We start from the raw sequence: 23,241 nt of genomic DNA on the forward strand, positions 1-23,241 counted from the left end.
TCCAGAGCGTAACTATTCTTTGAGTGAAAAAATATTTCCTCCTATTTGTTTTAAAAGTATTTAATCTGTGTAGCTTCCTCGAGTGTCCCCTAGTGTTTATATTTTGAGAATGAGTGAGTATAAAATCGATTTAGTTCTACTCATTCTACACTACTCAGGATTTTGTAGACCTCAATCATACCTCCCCTCATCTGTCTCTTTTCCAAGATGAAGAGCCCTAACCTCCTTAGCCTTTCCTCATATGTTATGAGTTTATATTGTTGTTCAGAATGGATGGATTGTACAAGGTAAATCGCAAACTGGTCAATTTCAGTGAAAGAAAGTAACTGAAAACCGGCTATTTGGGGGGGGGGGGGGCATTCTGGGGGTGGAGTCAGCATTTAGCCAGTTAAGTGCTGATGTTCAGAACTGAACCGGTCGAGTTGACAGCATAAAAATCAGTCCTATCTTTATACAGTGACCCATTGCCGTTTAAGTGCTGAATACCGCACTTAACCAGATATGTGTTAGCTGGCTCTGCAAACCCAGAAATTCAATACCAGTACCCGGATATGGCCCCACATTGGGCTGTAAGAAGCAGGCATTTATTACATCTAGGAATTTTACCTCCCTAGCGCACCCTGAGGCAGAAATGAGTGTCCTTTGGATTTTGTGGATTTTAGTTTGGCAATCCGCAGAGCCTGAGAGGAATTCCTGCATGCCGGGAGCACAGATTTTTTTGTTTAGGCAACAATCACACTGTATTCCTGCCAGTATTGTCTGTCCTTAGCTTGTTTACAAAGGGATGAACTTATGGCGAAGATGATGACTGATATCCAGGTTCCCAGTGAGCTCCCCGACATATGAGGCAGATTCACGAGCTACTGAACGGTTGAGTTTCAATACAGGCTTTAACAAAGCGGGAAAGGCTCCTGCCTGCTTAAATACTGCCCAATGCCCTATTATTTGTAAATAACACATGTTACCACCAATTAGTGCATGCTAATTGACCAACAAGAGGGATTATTGCCAGGGCCGCCGAGAGACCAAGCCGGGCCCGGGGCAAGGCCACCCCGCTGCCGCCCCCCCCCCCCCCGTCGCTCCCCCTGCCACTGCCGCCCCACCCCCGCCGCTGCAGTCCTCGGTCTCACCTGCCTGCCTCCACGGCTCCGTGCCCCCTTCATTCAAAGCGGCAGTCGCAGATCTCATCTCTTCTGGCCTTCCCTCCCTGTGTCCCGCCCTCGTCTGATGTAACTTCCAGTTTCCGCGAGGGCGGGACACAGGGAGGGAAAGCCAGAAGAGATGCGATCTGCCCGGAGCCAAGGAGGCAGGCAGGTGAGACCGGGGACTGCAGCGCCGGCGGCCTGACCCCGGCACCGGGCCCCCCTTGGAGGCCCAGGGAATTTTGCCCCCCCCCCCCCCACCCTCTCGGCGGCCCTGATTAGTGCCAGAATGCAGCTTAGGAAATGGGCCTCTAAGCTTGTTGATGAGGCAGCAGAGGGTGAGGTGACTTTCCCAGGGTCACAGGGTTGAATCCTGGCCTCCCCTGGTTCTCAACCCAATGTTCTAAGCGCTAAACCTCCAGATTCTATATACGGCACTCAAATTTGCACACGCAATTTAATTTTGTAACGAGCCAATTAGCGCCAATAATTGGGTACTGACAATTACTGGCACTAATTGGCAATGCGCATCTTGCTAAGCGCTATTCTGTACAGACGCGCACGTTTTTCTTAGTGCACAGCTGAAAGGGGGCGTGGCCATGGGAGGGGCGTGGATAGGTCGGGGGTGTTTGTGTGCCTAATTTACACCGGGTTTCAGTTGGTGTAAATCTTCAGATCCCAGCACTGTGCACTGTTCTATAAACGGTGCCCAACTCGAAGTGTCATTTATAGAATAGTGCTCGGTGGGCTTTTTTTTTGGCACCATTTCCTGAATCAAGTCCCAAGGGAGCAACTTTATAAAGTGCTGCCTAGAGGTAGACACCAATTACATGAAGCAAAGGTACCATGAAATTGCGCACTAGGTGCTTTTCCTAAGTGTCATAGCATGTAGCTGCCAAGGTGGGGCGTGGGCTATATCAGTGGCATCGCTATGGGTGGGCACAGGCCCACCCATTCTTGGCTCAGGCCCACCCTGTCTGGCCACCCTCGACAGTGGCCGCCTTGCTCCCCTCTCTCCCTCTTCTGTGCCCCCAGATCCAGCGTTTGCCCCCTGCCCGCTGCCCAGTAACACCCCCGTTCTCTGTACCCCCTCCCTGCAGGAGCAGCAATGCACGTCCGCTGCCTGCACGGGCCTCTGTGCAAGAATCTCTCTGCCCGCGTCCTGCTGTCGTTGATGAGGCTTCCTTTTTCTTCTCCAGCAGGATGTGCCAGAGTGAAGCCTGATGTTGAGCAGGCTGGGGAGGAGTTGCCAGGCTGCGGGCAGGGGCAGAAGAGAGAAATGCAATACAAAGGCTCACCCATCTTAAATCTGGGCCTATAACCGATCTGGCTAGACCCCTGGGACTTACTTGTGGACGGAGCATGGGTGTGTCTCCCAGTTAGGAGAATAGTTCATACAATACCATAAACCACACATGTCACTTGGAGCATTTTGATGTGTCCGCTTATGCCTGCCATTGACATAGTGAAAGAGGGCACACCAGAGCTGACCTTACACTAGTTTTCTGTAACAAAACCTTGGCGCTGAGATGTGGTTTTAGAATTGGCGTTAAGCGCGCAGCATTGGGGCAGCTAGACTGAGACACCAGTTTATAGCAAGTACTCCACTGTAGGATAAAACTCAAAACAGAGCCTCTACTAACTTCAAAGTTAATTATAATACTGCATACTTTTCCCCACTTGTGCTCAGTGTCAAATTTGCAAAGAAGCTTTTTGTGCAGCTAAAGCACCAATTTACCCGAAGAAATCCCAGTGAAGAGTCCCCTGAAAAGAAAGCCTGCAGGCTCTAGTATTGCAGCTGTTGTCGGGCCGAAACAAAATCCAGACATTAGCAGCAGCGATAGCAAGAAAGTACGTAGCGTGGCAGGAATCGGTGTCTCACCAGCGCGAGGCTGAGCAGGATTCCTCCACATGGGCAAAGCATCAGACGCAGAAGGCTCTCTGTTCCTGGCAGTGGGCGGCTCTGAGCCGGGAAGCGCGAGGGGGCCGCCGTGCAGGGCTCACGCTTCTTGTCCAGCTGTTTCCATTCACGAGAAGGGAGACTTTGGGTTCCAGCTCATGCTGCAGTAAGACAAGTCGCTGTCACGTGCATGAGGTGGAGGAAACATGCCCAGAACTGCTGAAAGGAAAACACGCTGCCTTGTGTTGCTTGGCTTAATGCAGAAGCTCAAGCTTACCCTTCTCCTCTTGGCCTTGCTGTCTTTCAATTTTATTTTTTTTTTTTTAAGGGGGAGTTTCTGAGAGTTAAGTTACACAGCTCCTTAGGAGTGGGTTCCCGGTTGCTGTTGTTAGGAATGATAAATTGATACCACATGCATGCAGTGTCCAGACAAAAAGTCTCTGTATTCCTGGGGAAGATCTTGCAGCTGGTGTCTGAGTTAATAGGCAGACTCCTGCAAGGTAAACAGGGTCTGGAAGGATGGGACACAGAAATAATTTCCTCTCCTTACCAGTGAAAGCTTAGGTTAACTTTTATTTAGATTTGAATCCTGTCTGAGTATGCAGCCTCATTTCTACAACCAAATATAGAATGATCTGTTGTTTGAGTTGAGCAGCGCTGTGGGTTTGAGTCCTGGGCACAGTGAGGGTAATTTTCTGCAGGCCTGAGGTTCAGCGCTGGGATTCTGCGCAGTTACAAGGCAGCATGGATAAATGTCTCTTGTCTGTCCCCTTCTTCTCTACTGCTAATTCCAGACTCCGTTCCTTTTATCTCGCTGCACCTCACGCCTGGAATAGACTTCCCGAGCCTGTACGTCTAGCCCCGTCTTTGGCCGTTTTCAAATCCAGGCTAAAAGCCCACCTCTTTAATGCTGCTTTTGACTCCTAACCATTACTCACTTGCACTGTACCCTTTTATCCCCACCTCTCTTTAATTCCCTTTAGTTGTTCTGTCTGTTTGCCTGTCCTATTTAGATTGTGAGCTCTTTGAGCAGGGACTGTCTTTTCATTTATGGTGTACAGCGCTGCGTATGCCTTGTAGTGCTATAGAAGTGATTAGTAGTAGTAGTGTAGAAGCCTGCCTTTGCAGTTCAGCAGCGTGGCCGCGCAGGCTTCTATTTCTGTGAGTCAGGACGTCTGACTCACAGAAACAGAAGCCTGCGCGGCCGCATTGCTGATCTGCAAGGGCAGGCTTCTAGATGGAATGTTGCTATTGGAGGAGTAGCCTAGTGGTTAGTGCAGTGGAACATGGGATGTTGTTACTATTTGAGATTCTGGAATGTTGCTATTACTTGAGATTCTGCATGGAATGTTGCTACTATTGGAGATTCTGTTGCTACTATTGAGATTCTACATGGAATGTTACTAGTGGAGGAGTAGCCTAGGGGTTAGTGCAGTGGGACATGGAATGTTGTTACTATTTGAGATTCTGGAATGTTGCTATTACTTGAGATTCTGCATGGAATGTTGCTACTATTGGAGATTCTGTTGCTATTACTTGAGATTCTGCATGGAATGTTGCTACTATTTGAGATTCTACATGGAATGTTGCTAGTGGAGGAGTAGCCTAGTGGTTAGTGCAGTGGGACATGGAATGTTGTTACTATTTGAGATTCTGGAATGTTGCTATTACTTGAGATTCTGCATGGAATGTTGCTACTATTGGAGATTCTGTTGCTACTATTTGAGATTCTACATGGAATGTTGCTACTATTGGAGATTCTGTTGCTACTATTGGAGATTCTACATGGAATGTTGTACTATTGGAGATTCTGTTGCTACTATTGGAGATTCTACATGGAATGTTGCTACTATTGGAGATTCTGTTGCTACTATTTGAGATTCTATATGGAATGTTGCTACTATTTGAGATTCTACATGGAATGTTGTTATTCCACTAGCAACATTCCATATTTAGATTGTGAGCTCTTTGAGCAGGGACTGTCTTTTTGTGTATGGTGTACAGCGCTGCGTATGCCTTGTAGCGCTATAGAAGTGATAAGTAGTAGTAGCATTTGGGTGTGACTGCTTAACCTTGTCATTGGCTAGTGTTAACGTACATGACTAAATGTTGCAGTTGTGTGCGTAACTGTCGGTATTCCGATAACCTTAGCGTGTTAAGTTCTAGGCCCTGAGCCATCCATGCCACTCCATGTTCACACCCCCTTTCAATTACATGCTACAGAATTTGCACAAGCATGAAACTGCAAATTAGTGCCAGTTACCCCTAATTGTGTCCAATAATTGGTTAGTGTAATTAACAGCTAATTTGTCAATGAAGTTACTTGCGTAACTGTAGGTATTTATAAGCGTGCACAAACTGGGCGCTCGAGATTCTAGAATGAGGGGCACTGTGGACAAACACCTTCTGCTGTGTTATTTTTCAAATGCCACTTGTGTCAACAGCTTCTCTGCCGACGCATTTTTTTTAGTCCGTAGCCCAAAATCAGACATTGTAGCTTTTTGACGGCCAATTTATGTGACCTGCCTGGATCAGTCTAGAGCAAGTTACTTTACTTAAGATATATTAATTTTGTTGGTGGATCCAGGTCGGGACCAATAATCCCTGAGGTGGGGGGGGGGGGGGGGGGTGACGTTGGCGGAACAATCCACACTCTCTATTCTCCACTGATTTTGGTCTTGGCTCTTCTTAGTTGTTGTGGACTGATTTAAATAGCTGGTTTCTTCTGCATTTATGTAGTCTTCTTTTGATATAATCTGTTGCTTTTCTTTTTCTGTTCAAGTGATAATATTTAGAATTTTATTTGCAAAATTACAAAAAGAGCCTGTAAGCAAAAGTGACAAAGATCTCACAACAATAGCAAAAGGAAACTTAGTCTCTTTTTTGTTTATTCTGGACTCTGCACTCCAGTGAGACTCCTCTTTGTTTCTCTTTCAGTTGTACACCTTCAGAATTCGTTTAGCCATCCCACTGGCAGTCTCTTCTCTTTGTCGATCTCAGACACCTCTTGTGTCTTCTCCTGCTTCTCAGGACCAGTATCTTCTGTTTCTGTCCGTTCAGCATTACTCGTCTGTGTCCTTGTCCTTATACCCTCTCCATGCCCAGCATCTATTCTCTATCTCCCTGTCCCTCTACTCTCCTCCCTCTTCCCTTCCTCATGCACTTCTACTTTGGGGCCTGTACCTCTCCCTCTCTCTTCCCATCCGCCCCCTTCAGGGTCCTCTATTGCTCCCTCTTGGGCTTCCAATGTATCTCTCACTCTCTTCCACACCTTCACTCCTCTCTCACCCCTCCCCCAGGATCTAGCAGTCTCCTTTCCCAGGTCCAGCACCTCTGTCTCCCTCCCTCCTTCCCTCTACAAGTACAGCGGTTCTCCCCTTTCCTTCCACCCCAACCTTGCAGTTCCAGCCTCTCTGACTCTCCCTCTCCTCCCTGCAGCTGGATGGTTCTGCTAATGTGCCTTGATCACTGCCAGTAGTGATACTGCAGCGAAGGGGGGCCTTGACCTTCCCAGTGATGCCTACCACCCACTCAGAACAGGAAGTTGATTCAGAGGAGGGGGGAGGCATCATTGGGAGGGGCATGAGGCAGCTTGCTTTCATTGCTGCAGTGTCGCTACTGGCAGCGATCAAGTCAAATTAGCAGTACAATCAGGCTGCAAGAGAGGGAAAAATGCCGGCACCTGAAGCCGACAACAGTCTGGGACAGTGTCTAGAGGTCATGAAGGGGACACTAATTGCTGTAGTGAAAGCAGGTCAGGTCTGTGAGGTCAGGTTGTCAAGGTAGGCTAGGTTCTAGCATGTGGGGGGGGGTGTAAAGCCTGGTGTTAGCCCTTAGTCCAGACATGCTGGGTGTTGCAGGGAAGTCTATGCTACTACTACTACTACTTATCATTTCTAAAGCGCGCTACTAGACGTACGCAGCGCTGTACACTTGAACATGAAGAGACAGTCCCTGCTCGACAGAGCTTACAATCTAATTAGGACAGACAGAACAAACAAGAGATAAGGGAATATTAAAGTGAGGATGATAAAATAAGGGTTCTGAACAAAGTGAATAAGGGTTAGGAGTTAAAAGCAGCATCAAAAAGGTGGGCTTTTAGCTTAGATTTGAAGACGGCCAGAGATGGAGCTTGATGTACCGGCTCAAGAAGTCTATTCCAGGCATATGGTGCAGCAAGATAAAAGGAACGGAGTCTGGAGTTAGCAGTGGAGGAGAAGGGTGCAGATAAGAGAGATTTACCCAGTGAACGGAGTCTATGCCCAGGAATCAACAAGAGAATACCCCTGGCCATTTCCTATAGAGTAGCAACTAAGCCCAATCCTGTAGGTGGGCCTGGAAGGTTAGGGAGACAGTGTATTCTTCTGATTGCAGAGGGTAAGCATCTTTTTCATGAACCCTGAAAGCTAGAAGTAAACAGCGTGTCCTGGAAACACAAGCTAAACTACTCTGTCTACTAGATAGCAGGGCCTAGAACAGGGAGATAGCAGGGCCTAGAACAGGGAGACTGTCTATTCCAATGAGAGATAGAAAGGTGGCTACTTACTTCTGCAAGCTGGCCTGAATGCTGTGCCTTAGCTGTCACACCTGGCTCAGCATTACCCCAAGTACAGTGTGGAAATAGCCACATTAGAAGGGTTCCTTTTTCTACCAAGCTGGCTGGAATAGCCCAAGCCAGTAGGTTCTTTGAATTCACAGAGAGTTGGAGTCAAAAGAAAAAGACTGGAGGGGTTGCCTGTCTCTGTATATCTGAGGAGAGAGAGAGACACACACAGCTGGGCTCAGTTCACCAGGAGAGGTTCCTGCACCCCTAAAGGGAAGGGGCTCCAGGAAATACTAAATCAACAAGGGTCCCAGGAAGACCTAGAAAGGAGTGAGTGAGAGGATTGCCTGTTGAAAATATTACTGTGTATCAACTGAAGAAACTGTAACTACCTCAAGTGTTCGTGCAACCATTCACTTTGATGACTGTTCCTGAAGTTTGCCCCCCCCCCCCCCCAACACACACACTCATTTGGTTCCTATAACATTCCTCCCCACTCCTGCCCCAGAAGAGCAGTTATCTTATTGTTTCTTTTGCCCTCAGAAAGGTCCTCTTAAAACCACATGACCATTCTGGGTCGTTGTTACTCTTCATGATCAAAAGGTCACTAAAAGGAAGAGACCCATGATAACATGAGAGGACCCTTTAGGAGGGCATGAAGCATTGGGAAATCTGTCTATCAACCAAGTATTACTACTGAATTATATTGTGAATATATTATTGTTTGGTTTCTTTCCAGTCTGATTTGTTGAAACCTTCCTTACAAACACTTTGCCACAAAAGTGGACTGATTAAAATTTTCTAAGCCTCTTCTTCTGTTGTTAAAATCTGTTCATAAAACACGTGTTAACGTATCTTAAAAATTGTCCCTGCTTACTTTCAATAAGAATGTATTTAAATATTCCATTGCAATCAGAGTTTAGGTCCAGGTGGGCATAAGGGAGGGGAAGTTTAGGAGGTAGGGGGAAGAGTTCAAACGTCTGGTTTCTGTATATTATAGTGTTATATTAAAAGAAGGAAGGGTAGTAGGGGGGAGTATGTGTTAACAGCTGGATGATAGTCTGTATACCTTCCTATCTGATTCTTTACGAAAGAGGAAGTTATGGGGGTTTGTTATCAAATAGTGTTGGATTCAAAGCAGAGTTCGGGGAGGGAAGGGGTGGGGGGTGAAAAATTAAAAACTTGACGTCTGATGATGTTACTGGGATTTTATGCTTGTACCATATTTGTGTTTCACGCTGTATCAATTGATGTGCAAGCATTGTGTGTTCACGTCAATAAAAACATGAAAACTAAATATTCCATTGCAGTTAATCTAGTTTTATAGGATTCATTCATGTTTTCAGTTAGTTATGGAGCGTGAGCATGCTGAAGAAGATGGCTCATCTTAAACATGTTCTTTGTCTTTCCACAGAATTCTATCCGGCATAACCTGTCTCTGCACAGCAGGTTCATCAGGGTACAGAACGAAGGCACAGGAAAAAGTTCTTGGTGGATGATCAACCCTGAAGGTGGAAAGGGTGGAAAGGCCCCGCGAAGACGTGCCGTTTCCATGGACAACAGTAACAAGTACACAAAGAGCCGAGGCCGAGCGGCCAAGAAAAAGGCCGCTACTCAGACGGCCCCAGAAGGAAGTGAGGACAGCCCTTCCCAGTTGGCTAAGTGGCCTGGGAGCCCTACGTCCCGTAGCAGTGATGAGTTAGATGCTTGGACAGACTTCCGCTCTCGGACAAATTCCAACGCTAGTACAATAAGTGGCCGTTTGTCCCCTATACTGGCCACCGAGATAGAGAATGTTCAAGATGATGACTGCCCACTTTCTCCCATGTTGTATGGAAGTCCAGGAAGCTTGTCTCCATCTGTAAATAAACCAAGTACTGTTGAGCTGCCTAGGTTGACTGATATGGCAGGCACCATGAACTTGAATGATGGATTAACAGAAAACCTCATGGATGACCTGTTGGACAACATTACTCTTACTTCTTCCCAGCAGTCATCTCCAGGGGGCCTCATGCAGAGAAGTTCTAGCTTTACATATGGTTCCAAAGGTTCAAGCCTTGGTTCCTCTTCGGCAAATTTCAACAATTCTATTTTTGGACCATCTGCCCTGACTTCTTTGCGCCAGTCACCCATGCAGACCATCCAGGAGAATAAGCAAGCTACTTTTTCTTCCATGAACCATTATAGTAACCAGACTCTGCAGGATCTGCTGACACCTAACTCGCTGAGCCACAGTGATGTCTTGATGACACAGTCAGATCCACTCATGTCCCAAGCCAGCACAGCAATGTCTGCCCAGAACTCACGAAGAAGCATCATACTGCGGAATGACCCTATGATGTCATTTGCCGCTTCTCCAAACCAGGGAGGTTTAGGCAACCAGAACTTACTCCAGCACCAAGCCCAGAGTTCTTTGCTAAGTGGCAGCCATACCTTGTCAATTCCATAAGTAATGCTGGCTTAAACGACACTAACACTGCCGGTTCAACCAAACACCAGCAACCATCCTCTGCCGCTCATTCTATGCAAACACTTTCTGAGGCCTTTTCAGGCTCTTTGTATTCCACTAGCATGAACCTTCCAGTCCTTGGCCATGAGAGGTTCCCAAGCGATTTGGACCTGGATATATTCAATGGAAGTTTGGAATGTGACATGGATTCCATCATCCGAAATGAACTAATGGATGCAGACGGGTTGGATTTTAACTTTGATTCCCTCATCTCAGCTCAGAATGTGGTGAGCCTGAACGTGGGGAGTTTCAGTGGTGCTAAGCAGACCTCATCACAAAGCTGGGTACCAGGCTGAAGGGTCTTTCAGAAGAGGAGAACAGGGCAAGGCAGGTTAGTGCCCTAGAAAGAATTTCATTTTCGATTTATTTATCTGGCTTGATTCACCACTAAGTGACAGTAGGTGGCTGATATTTAGACCACAGGAGGTAGCCAGGCTGCCTCCCGTGGTCAGCACTGAGCCTGCATATTCAGGCCGTTTCTGGTGACCAACATTGAATGTCCTGCTTATTCTTGACCAGCTTCAACTTAACCGGCCAAGCCAATATTCAGCACTGACCGGTTAAGCTTGAACCAGCCAGAGATATTCCAGGTATTGACACGGCCATGTTTGACCACCAAACTTGGCCGGCGACGTGCTGAAAAATCTGCAGATAGCTGGTTATATCGCAATATACAACAAAAACAGGGTGGAAAAGAACCAAGTCCAAGACATCAGTCCAAACACCAGGATAAGGTGCTCCAAACACAACTTTAGTTGGACCCTACACGGTCCGTGTTTCGGCTACAAAAGCCTTCCTCAGGGGTCAATCAATGAGTGCTCAGCTATATATCGATTGATGATGGAGCGCATGAATATCTATCACTTGGTCAAAATGTGTGCAACGTCCAACCGGAACAAATTCAAATTTTTTGTTGTGTTCTGTTCTTTTGGAAAGTGTGAACCCCATTTGTGTTTGCGTATATCGCAATATAACCATCTATCTGCTAAGCGCTAACCGGCGATATTCAGCAGGAGACAGCTGGCCATCTCCCGCTGGACATCGCTGAATAGCTGGCTAAGTACCATTTGACTAACCAGGTGCCGTTCCTGACTGGTTAAATGGTTTTTGAATATCAGTGGTAGAGTTCTTCAGTTGTTTACAGTAATAAAATTTAACATCAGTCTGGTCAATATCCAGCCTAGAACAGTCGGTATTTTATAAATGCTACCTGGCAGAGTCTGAATTACATCTTGATATCCAATGCCGGGTCATATCCGGCTATCAGCTCTGAATACCCAGCTCTGGAGCACCACAGAACTGAGTGCCAGGTATTGCCAGTATTCAGAAGAGGTACCCAGCTAGCTTTTTCTGTCCGGTACCTCCATTGCATATTGGCAGCACCTGGATAACTCCCAGCTGCACTCCAGACTGCCTGGGCACGAACTGGGTAATGCCAAAGCAGTCTGTCTGGGTTTTCAGGTAAGTGTTGCTGAAAATCCAAGAATGACATGGTCAGCAGAAGTTATGTGATATGCAGAGAATTTCTTCTGAATATTGAGCTCAGTATTTCTAATATTGTACGTGCAAAAAAAAAAACCAGCAAATAACACACAATTCTGTCCATCTCGTCATTTTAAACGAAGGAAAAGTCCTAAAACTAGACTAAGTCTTTACTTTTAATTAACAGTTTGAGCAGTTTTACTCCACGCATTTTTTGAATTCCGGCGCTGTTTTTGGAAAACCTTCCCAGTAGAAGTGGTGAGAACAAAAAAAACAAAAACAGTAATGGAATTCAAAAAACACATGGGATAAACAGAGAGGATCTCCAGTTGCCTGACAGAAAGATTGGTGGCCCACATGGCAAATAAGAAGGTAATTTTAAAACAGGTGACCCAGGTAACAAGTCCAAGTAGCAACCTACTTTGGTGCTATTTTAAGGTCAGGTATACACATAAAGTAGCACATATGAGTTTATCTTGTTGAGCAGACTGGATGGACCGTGCAGGTCTGTCTCTGCCGTCATCTACTATGTTACTATGTTTATATAGACAACATAACTGCCAATTATAAAACAGCATAACTTGCATGTAAAATGCATTCACATACACTTACGAGACTGCGTTGATCTGTGATGTTGCTGGAAGATCAGAAGACTGCTGTGCCGAGAGCAGGAAGAGAAGGGGAAGACGACAGACCACAAGTGGGGAGATAGATACCGGGCTGTGGGAAAGGGGGAGGAGGGAGGGAGAATGTCCAAGGGGGAAAGAGAGAGAGAGAGAGAGATGGATGATGCATTGGGGAGGGGGGGAAAGAGATGTGCACTAAACCCGCAAGGGGGAGGGGGAGAGAGACATGCATTACACCCGCAAGGGGGGAGACAGAGAGCTATGGATGATGCACCCATGGGGAGAGGGGGAGAGAGAGATGGATGAAGCACCCACTAGGGGAGGTTGTGGGGAGGAGAGAGAGAGAGAAATGGAGGATACACCCGCAACGGGGGGGGGGGGGGGGGGGGGAGAGAAGAAAAAAGAAATGCTAGATTGTGGGGAGTTGGGGTGAGAACAAATGAAGGTGAGAGAAAAGATGGACGCACAGAGGGAGAAAGAGAGAGAGAGAATGGGATGGGGCGCAGGTAGTGAGCTGCCTAGGTAGTGAGCAGAGAGAAAAGAGTAAGAGAGGGGGAGATATTGTACCATGGGGTGGGTCCAGGAGAGAGATGCTGGCCCTGGGATGGGGGATGCAGAAGATAGAGAGGAGAAGAGGAGAAGCTGAACACAGGGGAGGGACAGGGGCATAGAGGGATAAGAACATGAGAGTAGCCATACTGGATCAGACCAATGGTCCATCTAGCCCAGTGTCCTGTTTTCCAAACAGTGCCCAAGCCAGGTCACCTGGCAGAAACCCAATTAGCAGCAACATTCCATGCTACCAATCCTGGGGCAAGAAGTTGCTTCCACATGTCTGTCTCAATAGCAGACTATGGACTTTTCCTCCAGGAATTTGTCCAAACCTTTTCTAAATCCAGATATGCTAACTGCTGTTACTACATCCTCTGGCAAAGAGTTCCAGAGCTTAACTACTTGTTGAGTGAAAAAATATTTCCTCCTGTTTGTTTTAAAAGTATTTCCATGTAACTTCCTCGAGTGTCCCCTAATCTTTGTACTTTTGTAACGAGTAAAAAAAATTGATTTACTTCTACTCATTCAACACCACTCTGGATTTTGTAGACCTCAATCATATCTCCCCTCATCCATCTCTTTTCAATTCATTTCTTGTATACTGCTAATATCCCCTTTCCATGTTTCAGTGTGGTTTACATTCAGGTGAGACAAAAGCAGATAATGTTAGTGTGAGGTATGAGAAACATTAGAAACCATTGGTGTAATGCATGAGACCAAAAACATTAAAAGAAAGGATAATGGATGATACTAGGAAGTAGACGTCATGATGGATTATTATGAAGCAGTCTTTGGGAAGAGAAAGGTTCTTAGCCTCTTTCTGAAGATGAGGTTTCTGTTTTCTATTCTGATGGGAATAGGTAGAGAGTTCCATATTTTGACCCCAAATACAGGGAATAGAGAGCTGAAAATCTTTTTTCTAATTGTCTTTTGAAATGGTGATGCAAGCATTAGTTGTTGTTGTTTCAGTCTGTTACACTGGACCAGATATAGCGAAGCGGTCTTAGCAGTTCAGAGGTGAAGCCCTGTAAGATTTGAAAAACTAAACAAGCAGCTTTGAACCTGAGTCTTTCTGCTGTGGGAAACCAGTTCAGTTTGTTTAGATGAGTTGAAACACTAGTATATCTGTTCATTCTGTATATTAGTTTAGCAGCTTCGATCTGTATGATTTGCATTTTTTTTCTGATATTGAAACTTAATACCAAGAAATAGAACGTTACAGTAATCCAAATGAGGTAGAACTAACATTTGGACTAGTAGTGCGAAGGCTTTTTGGTCGAGGAATGATCTGACTAGATGTAGCAGTCTCATTTTGAATAGTGTTTTCTTCCACAGCTGATTAATATGGGAAGAGAAGGTGAGTGATGAATCGAGCAAGACCCATAATAATCTGGTTTCAGATTCGACTGTAAAGCTTTGACCACTGGACAACGATAAATTGATGATGAGACCTCAACTCCAAGCTGAAGAGCCCTAACCTCCTTTAGCCTTTCCTCTTACAAGAGGAGTTCCATCCCAATTATCATTTTGGTCACTCTTCTTTGAACCTTTTATAATTCCGCTATATCTTTTTTGAGATACGATCAGGTACCGCATACAGTTCAAGCTTCTCCTATTAACCTACAAATGCACTCGATCTGCAGCCCCTCCTTACCTCTCTACCCTCATCTCCCCTTACGTTCCTACCCGTAACCTCCGCTCTCAAGACAAATCCCTCCTCTCAGTACCCTTTTCCACCAGGCTCCGCCCTTTCTGCCTCGCCTCACCCCATGCCTGGAATAAACTCCCTGAGCCCATACGCCAGGCCCCCTCCCTGTCCATCTTCAAAGCTTTGCTCAAAGCCCACCTCTTCAATGTCTCCTTCGGCACCTAACCACCATACCTCTATTCAGGTAATCTAGACTACCCCCACTTGACGCTTGACATTTCGCCCATTAGATTGTAAGCTCTTTTGAGCAGAGACTGTCCTTTTTGTTAAACTGTACAGCGCTGCGTAACCCTAGTAGCGCTCTAGAAATGTTAAGTAGTAGCGACCAGAACTGAACGCAGTATTCATGGTGCGGTCGCACCATGGAGCGATACAAAGGCATTACAGTATTTTCGCTCTTATTCACCCATCCCTTTCCTAATAATTCCTAGCATCCTGTTTGCTTTTTTGGCCGCTTCTGCACAATGAGCAGAAGATTTAAGCATATTATCTGCAATGGCACCAAGATCTTTTTCTTGAGTGCTGACCCCCAAAGTGGACCTTAACTTCAGGTAACTATGATTCAGATTATTTTTGCTCAGTCACACAAGGAAACACTTTACGAATGAGAATGGCCACTCCTGTCCTACATTCCCCAGAGGAAGCCACCACAACCTTCTGTGCCCAATCACTGCGCAATTTAGTATGTTCAGAGTCTGAAAGCCAGGTTTCTTATAGGCAAGGTTTACGAAACGCCTAGCCAACCGCCTGCGGTTATCCCGTAACCACTTAGAGGGTCTATCCCCAGCACAGCTCAGGTTGGTCTGCACCTGCCGCTTCTGCTCTACCCTCCTTCCACCGACTGGGTCACAACTGCCTCTGGGTGAGTCTCCCACTCTCAGATTATCCCCAGTGATTTCTAGGTTACTGGAGTCACACTTCCAGTGGTCCCACAGTTCCCAGAAAGCACTCACAGACCAACCCCCAAAACACCAGGATTCTTTATCAGTCCAGACAAGCAAAGCGAACAATTTTGTTCTCATAAAAATAATGAACACTGAACAGAAAATGTGCAATCAGCAAACAATAACATGTGAATGGTTTTACTCCTGTGTGTATTCTCTGGTGCTTTGTTAGCTGTGATTTATGAATAAAGCTTTTTCTTCATTCAATGCATGTAAACAGTTTCATTCCTGAGTGGATTCTAAGCTGCTTGAACAATATTTTTCCGGCAACTGAAATTATTCTTACACTCTGTACTTGAAACTGGTCTCTCTCCTCGGTGAAATTTTGCATTTCTTGTGCAGCTTTCTTCCTGGTTGAAGTTACTGTCATAACCAGGACATGAAGATATTCTTCGATTAGTATTTTCCTGATATTTTGTAATGTTTGCTTTGTGTATATTTTTGATATCGTTTCATGGTAGTCGTATTAAGGTTTTAATTTACTGTTCTCAAGTTTACCTCATTTACCCCCCTGTTTGCTGGGCTATGCTAGCAGCATATGTGCGCTAATGCCAACACAGCCCTTTGAATGGGCTGTGTTGGCGTTGTTGCGCAGCAGCCGCTAGCACGGCTTAGTAAACGGGGTTATTGTATTTATGTTAGTCATTTTTACTGTTAACAAAATTGTAAGTTTTATGTTAAACTGTACCAGCTGAACACTGCCTTGGGTGAATCTCTTCATAAAGGCGGTTAATAAATCCCAATAAATAAATAAAATATTGATACAGCTTGTCCTATATTCTATAATTGTACATATTCCAGTTTCTTTATTTTTCAGGTGCTTCATTAGCTCCTTTCTCATACTGAAATCTTGCTCATACTTAGAGCATGTAAAATGTGTGTCTTTTATACATGTTTCCTGTTGTTCTAAATCCCTCTTTTGACGGAAGGGTTTTCCACAGTCTTCAGGGTCAGATTGCCCTGGTAATGTCTCTGCTAAGAGGTCAGGTGTGGGATCACTATCCCGACACGCTTCTGGTAGGCTGCACGCAGCTAACACTATAGCTGTGCGACTTGCATAGGCCTTTAACATATTTACATGAAAGCAGGGGTGTAGTCAGACCTCGCCTCGGGAGAGGGCCAGAGCCCAAGGTGGGGGGTGGGCACATTTTTTCTTCACACAAGCCAACTGTATTTTATAATTGCGTAAATAGGCGAGGAGCTTCTGGCGCTTGATTAGGGACCCAATAACCGAAACATTCCACGATGCTACGCGTACATCAGCCGTCACCCATACTAGGTAAAGTAATCAAGTTCCAAAAAGAACCATACCAGATAACAGGATATCCAATGCCCAGCCCTCGCTAGACCCCCAGGTAACTATAAACACAAACCCCCACTCGCAACCAATAATAGCTCATCCATCCAAAGCAATGAAAAAGGCCCTACCCTAATGTACCACACTAGCATATATGCAAGCACACAATCCCTCCCATCCCAATGTCCTAGGCAATAACGTCCCCAGAAATCCCCAATAAAGCATCTGCATGGATCACTTATGCTTGCTCACCACAACCCCCACCCCCAATAAGTCCCCTCTCTAGTGTCATACAATATGAAAACATGGTGACCAAATATCAGACCCATCAGCTGGTATACAAGCCATACAACAGAAGGAGTTATATTCAACCCACATCTTCCGCTGCCTGGTACTCCATAGGCCTTAATAATTGCTGAAGTTGTTTGGTAGCTTCTTCTGGCGTCTCAAATATTTATGGAACACCATTATGAACAATGTGGAGGCGTGCTGGATATTGCAGAGTGAACCGCATTTGTTTTTCCACCAGTGTCTTACAAATTAGTACCAAATGCTCTCCTCTTAGTTGCGACTCCTGAAAAATAATCCTGGAATATCAACACACGGATACGGTGATAGCTTAGATCTTTGCTTTGACAGTAAGCTCGCAGTACCAGCTGTTAATGTTCAAAATGAAGGAAACGAGTAATGATGGCGCTTGGTCTACGGTCTCCCACCATCATGCAGCCCAGGCAATGTGCCCGCTCGACATGAAGTTTGCCCAGATTGTTCTCCGGGAGTAATTCCCGCTTGATCTACTCCTCCAAACATTTGAGCAGTTCAGCATCACGCACCGTTTTGGGCAAACCCAAAAACACAGATTATTCCTGCGTGATCTGTTCTCTAGATCTTCCAGTTTAAACTCACACTGCATCAAGACACAGCATCACCCGAAGATCCTTGTGGGCTTTCTTAGCAGCACTACAATAACTGAAAAACAGCCAAACACAATCTGAAAGGGTCGTGTGGAATAAATGCACAGCAATGACTAACTAGTGGGAAATACCCTCAGAAACCAAGGTTTCCACCAAGGTCTGACCACCAGGACACTAGTATCTACATGAGATTTTTGTGCCTGTGATCTTGTCTCTTTCATGGGGTATACTTTCCCATATTCTCAATCATCAGAACTGTTCACAATAGAATCTATATTTCAAAGCGTTACATAGCATAAATGAACTTAGCGTTCTCATGACTGGCTTGGTAACCCCACAATCCAACTGTGGTAGATTTGGGTAACCAAGTGATGGAGGGCTTGTACTGTCATCCCACTAAGAGAAGGGCTGCAAAGCTAGGAGATACTCAAGGAAGTTGCAAGGAAATACTTTTAAAACAAATAGGGGGAAATATTTTTTCACTCCACGAATAGTTAAGCTCTGAAACTCAGGATATGGTAACAGCAGTTGGCGTATCTGGGTTTAAAAAAGGTTTGGACAAATTCCTGGAGGAAAAGTCCATAGTGTCTGCTATTGAGACAGACAAGGGAAGCAACTGCTTGCCCTGGGATTTGTAATATGAAATGTTGCTATTCTGAGATTCTGCATGGAATATTGTCACTCTTTAGGATTCCAGAATCTTGCTAAGAGCGTAGCAACATTCTGAGAGTCCCAGAATCTCATTCTTCATGGAATCTTGCTATTCGTTATGAATCCGGAATCCTGCTACTCTTTGGGATTTTAGAATATTGCTACTCTTTGGGTTTCTGCCAGGTAGTTGTGACCTGGCTTGGCCACTGTTTGGAAAACAGGATACTGGGCTAGTTGGACCATTGGTCTGACCCAGTATGGCTACTCTTATGTTCTTATATCTATTGAAGTGCTTGCAGGTTGTTACATCCTATATTTGGATCAAAAATATTACAGAGAAAATGTCAAGACCATATGGCTTCCATCATCAGATGTTGTGTATAGCTATGGAAAGAATCGATCCATGATCTCAAAAGTTTCAAATTTATTGCATATTTGTTTTCCCGCTTAACGTGGACGTGTTTCAGTGCATTTTCCGTAGGTGTAATAAAAGTTTACATTCCCTGCTCAGAATCCTCTTCCCTCATTCTGTCTTTTGCATGACATCCTGCTGATCCAGTGCTGTTGGTTGATTTTCTGTTGGGATTTGTCAACTTGGTCGTGCTGCAGCTATTGCTTGAAGCAGGTTTACCCCTGGGATGCAACGAAGACTTAGCTCATCAGTGCTTTACTTACTTACTTACAGTTAACGTTCTCTTGAGTCTTGTGAAAGAGAATGTGACGTCTTGCATGCCACCTTTGGAACTGCTGCAAGATGTGTGTATTAGCTGTGCTCACCGGGGTTCACAGGTGTCCACCAGATAAACTTTTAGTTGTAGAGACCTTCTTTAAGATGCACTTGTCTGTTCCTTCTCTGATGGCCTACGTATCTCTCCCCCAAGTCTCCATGCCATTGCCTTAGCAGAATGATTATTCTGTTGTGAGGTGACTAGAGATCTAGAGAAAGAATATAATAGTCAGTTCAGACCTGTTTTCTGTGACTTTGGAAACCTTATTGCAGCAGAGGAAGCCATGGCAATTGCCCTGGGAGGGAGTTCCTGCCAGCTTTCTCTCTTCAAAAGCCTCAGGTGAATTTTCGGATGAGGTGATAAATCACAGAATATACTTTCTCCTTGTAATCGGTGGACTGGATGGCAGAGTGAATCATAGTTTCAGCAGCAGGCGCTGTGGAAATTCCCTACCAAGACATCACTGTTCCATTCTACTACTACTACTAAACATTTCTAGAGCGCTACTAGGGTTACACAGCGCTGTACAAATTAACAATTAAGGACGGTCCCTGCTCAGAAGAGCTTACAATCTAAAGGACGAAATGTCAAGTTGGGGTAGTTAAGATTTCCTGAGTAGAGGTGTTGTGATTAAGTGCCGAAGGCGACATTGAAGAGGTGGGCTTTGAGCATTGATTTGAAGATGGGTAGGGAGGGGGCACGGCTTATGGGCTCAGGGAGTTTGTTCCAGGCATGGGGTGAGGCGAGACAGAAAGGGCGGAGCCTGGAGTTGGAGGTGGTGGAGAAGGGTACTGAAAGGAGGGATTTGTCTTGAGAGCGGAGGTTACGGGTAGGGACGTAAGGGGAGATGAGAGTAGAGAGGTAAGGAGGGGCCGCAGATCGAGTGCATTTGTAGGTGAGTAAGAGAAGCTTGAACTGTATGCGGTATCTGATTGGGAGCCAGTGGAGTGACTTGAGGAGAGGGGTGATATGAGTATATCGGTTAAGGCGGAAGATAAGACATGCGGCAGAATTCAAGATGGACTGAAGGGGGGGGATAGATGGCTACGTGGGAGGCCGGTCAGGAGTAGGTTGCAGTAGTCAAGGCGAGAGGTAATGAGAGAGTGGATGAGAATTCGGGTGGTGTGCTCGGAGAGGAAGGGGCGAATTTTGCTAATGTTATAGAGGAAGAAGCGACAAGTCTTGGCTATCTGCTGGATATGCGCAGAGAAGGAGAGGGAGTAGTCGAAGATGACACCGAGGTTGCGGGCAGATGAGACGGGGACGATGAGGGTGTTATCAACTGAGATAGAGCGTGAAGGGAGAGGGGAAGTGGGTTTGGGTGGGAAAACAATAAGTTCAGTCTTGGCCATGTTCAGTTTCAGGTGGCGGTTGGACATCCAGGCAGCAATGTCGGATAAGCAGGCCGAGACTTTGGCCTGGGTATCCGCAGTGATTTCTGGTGTGGAGAGATAAAGCTGGGTGTCGTCAGCATAAAGATGATAGTGGAAAGCATGAGAAGAGATCAGGGAGCCTAAGGAAGAAGTGTAGATTGAGAAAAGAAGGGGCCCAAGGACAGATCCTTGAGGAACTCCAACAGAGAGCGGGATAGGGGAGGAGGACGAACCATGAGAGTGTACTCTGAAGATGCTTTGCAATTAATGCCACTGGGAGCTAGAAAGACAAAATGTTTAGACCCGATCCATCATGTACTGCCTAGAGCAGGGGTTCCCAGACCTATCCAGGGAGCCCCACAGGCAGTCAAGTTCCCAGGATAGCCATAGTGAATATACCTGCGATAAATTTGCATATATTAAAAACCCAGTGTTTGGAAATTTCTCTCATAGATATTCGTTATGGATATCCTGAAAAGACTGGGGTGTGGGATCTCCAGGACAGATATGGGAAGCCCTGACCTAGAGTTTATTGTCGACTCAGTTGGCTAAAACATGAGCATGTCTGGCTGCTTAGTGATGCACAACTTGGTTTGGCAGTGCGTATCAGTCCACAGGATTTCACAGAAATTGTTCAGCGTTGTAGTTGTTGAGTGGAAAGCTGATTGGATAAGTTTTGAGTAGAATTCGTAGGTCAACGAAAGAGTGCCACAGTGAATGAGAGGAAAGCATTCGTAAACAGGCCCATAGTTACTCCGGATGGAGCTTTCAGAACTACAGGGATAGCTGCAAAGTTTGTAGATACTTTGATCCACACTCTATGCACTTCTCTCTCTCCCTCTCCCTCTCCCTCTCCCCCTCTCCATTTTCAGGGCACAGACTGTAGAAGTCTGCCCAGCAGCTTTGCTTCCCAATTACCGGTGTTGCCACCCAGTCTCCACTAAGCTTCTGTGGATCCATTCCTTCTGAACAGGATTCCTTTGTATTTATCCCACTCATGTTTGAATTCCGTTACCGTTTTCATATCCACCACTCTCTCCATGAAAAATTACTTCCTATTTTTCATGAGTCTGCCCCCCCTTCAACCTCCGTTCATGTCCTCTAGTTCTACCGCCTTCCCATCTCCGGAAAGGTTTGTTTGCGGATTAATACCTTTCAAATATTTGAACATCTGTATCGTATCACCCCTGTTGCTCCTTTCCTCAAGTGTGTACATTTTCAGGTCATCAAGTCTCTCCTCGTACGTCTTGTAATGCAAATCCCATACCATTTTTGTAGCTTTTCTTTGCACTGCTTCAAATCTTTTTACATCCTTATCAAGATATGGCCTTCAAAACTGAACACAATACTCCAGGTGGTGCCTCACCAACGACTTGTACAGGGGCATCAACACCTCCCTTCTTCTGCTGGTTACCAGGGCTGCCGAGAGGGGGGGCAGGGGGGACAAAATTCCCCAGGCCTCCAAGGGGGGCCCGGCGCCGTAGTCCCCTCCACCCGCCCCCCCCCCTCTGTCCGCCACCAGGCCGGGCCCCCCGATTTAAAATCATAGCGCCTCACCTCGACCTCGCTCCTTGTGAAAGAAGCACAGCAGAGGCAGTCTGCAGATCGCCTCCCTTTGTGACTTCCCTCCCTGTGGGGGAGGGGGGCCCTGCCAGCCAGCCAGCAGAAGAGATCTTCCTCCAGCGCTGCTCTTCTTCACAGTCTGCCACATTGCCTTCTGCTGATTTCCCCCTCAGGCCGCGCATGCTCGGTTTTGAAACTGAGCACATGCGATCTGAGAGAAAAAGCAGCTGCAGGGGCAGGCCACGCAGCAGAGCGAAGAAGAGCTGCTCTGGAGGAAGATCTCTTCTGCTGGCGAGGCCTTGGGATCCCCACCAGCCAAGGTATTGTAGTTGCAGTGGTGGTGGGCGGGCAGCGGCAGCGACAATCCTTTGGTGGGCAGCAGTGGCAGCATTGATCCTGGGGGGGACGGGCCCGTGGCTCAGTCTCTCAGCAGCCCTGGCCCTGCCAGCCGAAGACCTCCTTCCGTCTGGAACAGGTGCAACCTGGGAAGCTGGCAGCAGTGTCCCCGAGCTGCCACCACCGCCAGCTCCCATACATGCTCAGTTTTGCACATGCATGAAAACTGAGCATGCTTGGGGGGGGGCAGGGGGTCAGCGGCAGCAGCTCAGGAACACTGCCATCACTGCCCAGGTTGCAAGTGTTCAGCTAGGAAGAGGACTTTGGCTGGCAGGACTTCTAGTTTTGGGCGCACTGAGGGTGGGGGTTGAGACCGAGAAGCCTGCTCTGTGGGTGTTTGATCCCCCCCAGTATTGAGCAAACTGTTTGACTGTGTCCAGGGAGAGGTAATTTCCATTGCGTTTAGCACCCCCAATAATTTAAAAAAGTTGACTCCTGTGGGTGAAGATGCACTTTGGGCTCTGACCAACCCTGTATCAGCCATCTGGTTGTGCCACTGCCCAAAATACATAGTTTTATGTAGTACATTGCCTAAGCTTCCCTAGGGTTGGAGAATAGATGAAGCAGCACGGAAACAGTATTACTCACTCTTCTAGCCAAATTCAAGCAGGAAATATCAACAGGCAAAAACATCCTTCTCCTCCAATTCGACATGTCTAGTGCATTCGACATGGTAAACCATAATATATTAATAAGATTACTAGATAAGTTCGGGATTGGTGGAAACATATTTAACTGGATCAAGGGCTTCCTAACCACAAGAACATATCAAGTAAAATCAAATTCAAACATATCACCGTTGAAAGCAGACTGTGGAGTACCACAAGGATCACCGCTATCACCAATCCTCTTTAACTTAATGATGACCCCACTTGCCAAGTCCTTATCCAACCATGGCCTTAACCCTTTCATA

At 46.2% G+C, this 23,241-nt stretch overlaps 1 protein-coding gene across 1 annotated transcript in view; it reads left to right on the top strand.

Annotated features, from left to right (window-relative positions):
* The window catches only part of FOXO3 (forkhead box O3), a 186,375-nt gene that overhangs the window by 142,962 nt on the left and 20,172 nt on the right, over window positions 1–23,241 (top strand). Inside the window, 2 exon segments of the mRNA XM_030199185.1 lie at window positions 9,000–10,020; window positions 10,023–10,425. Of these exon segments, the coding sequence (XP_030055045.1) occupies window positions 9,000–10,020; window positions 10,023–10,390 (1,389 nt within the window). The 3' untranslated portion in view covers window positions 10,391–10,425.

This window comes from Microcaecilia unicolor, chromosome 3 (assembly GCF_901765095.1).
Source record: "Microcaecilia unicolor chromosome 3, aMicUni1.1, whole genome shotgun sequence".
Taxonomy (NCBI): Eukaryota; Metazoa; Chordata; class Amphibia; order Gymnophiona; family Siphonopidae; genus Microcaecilia; species Microcaecilia unicolor.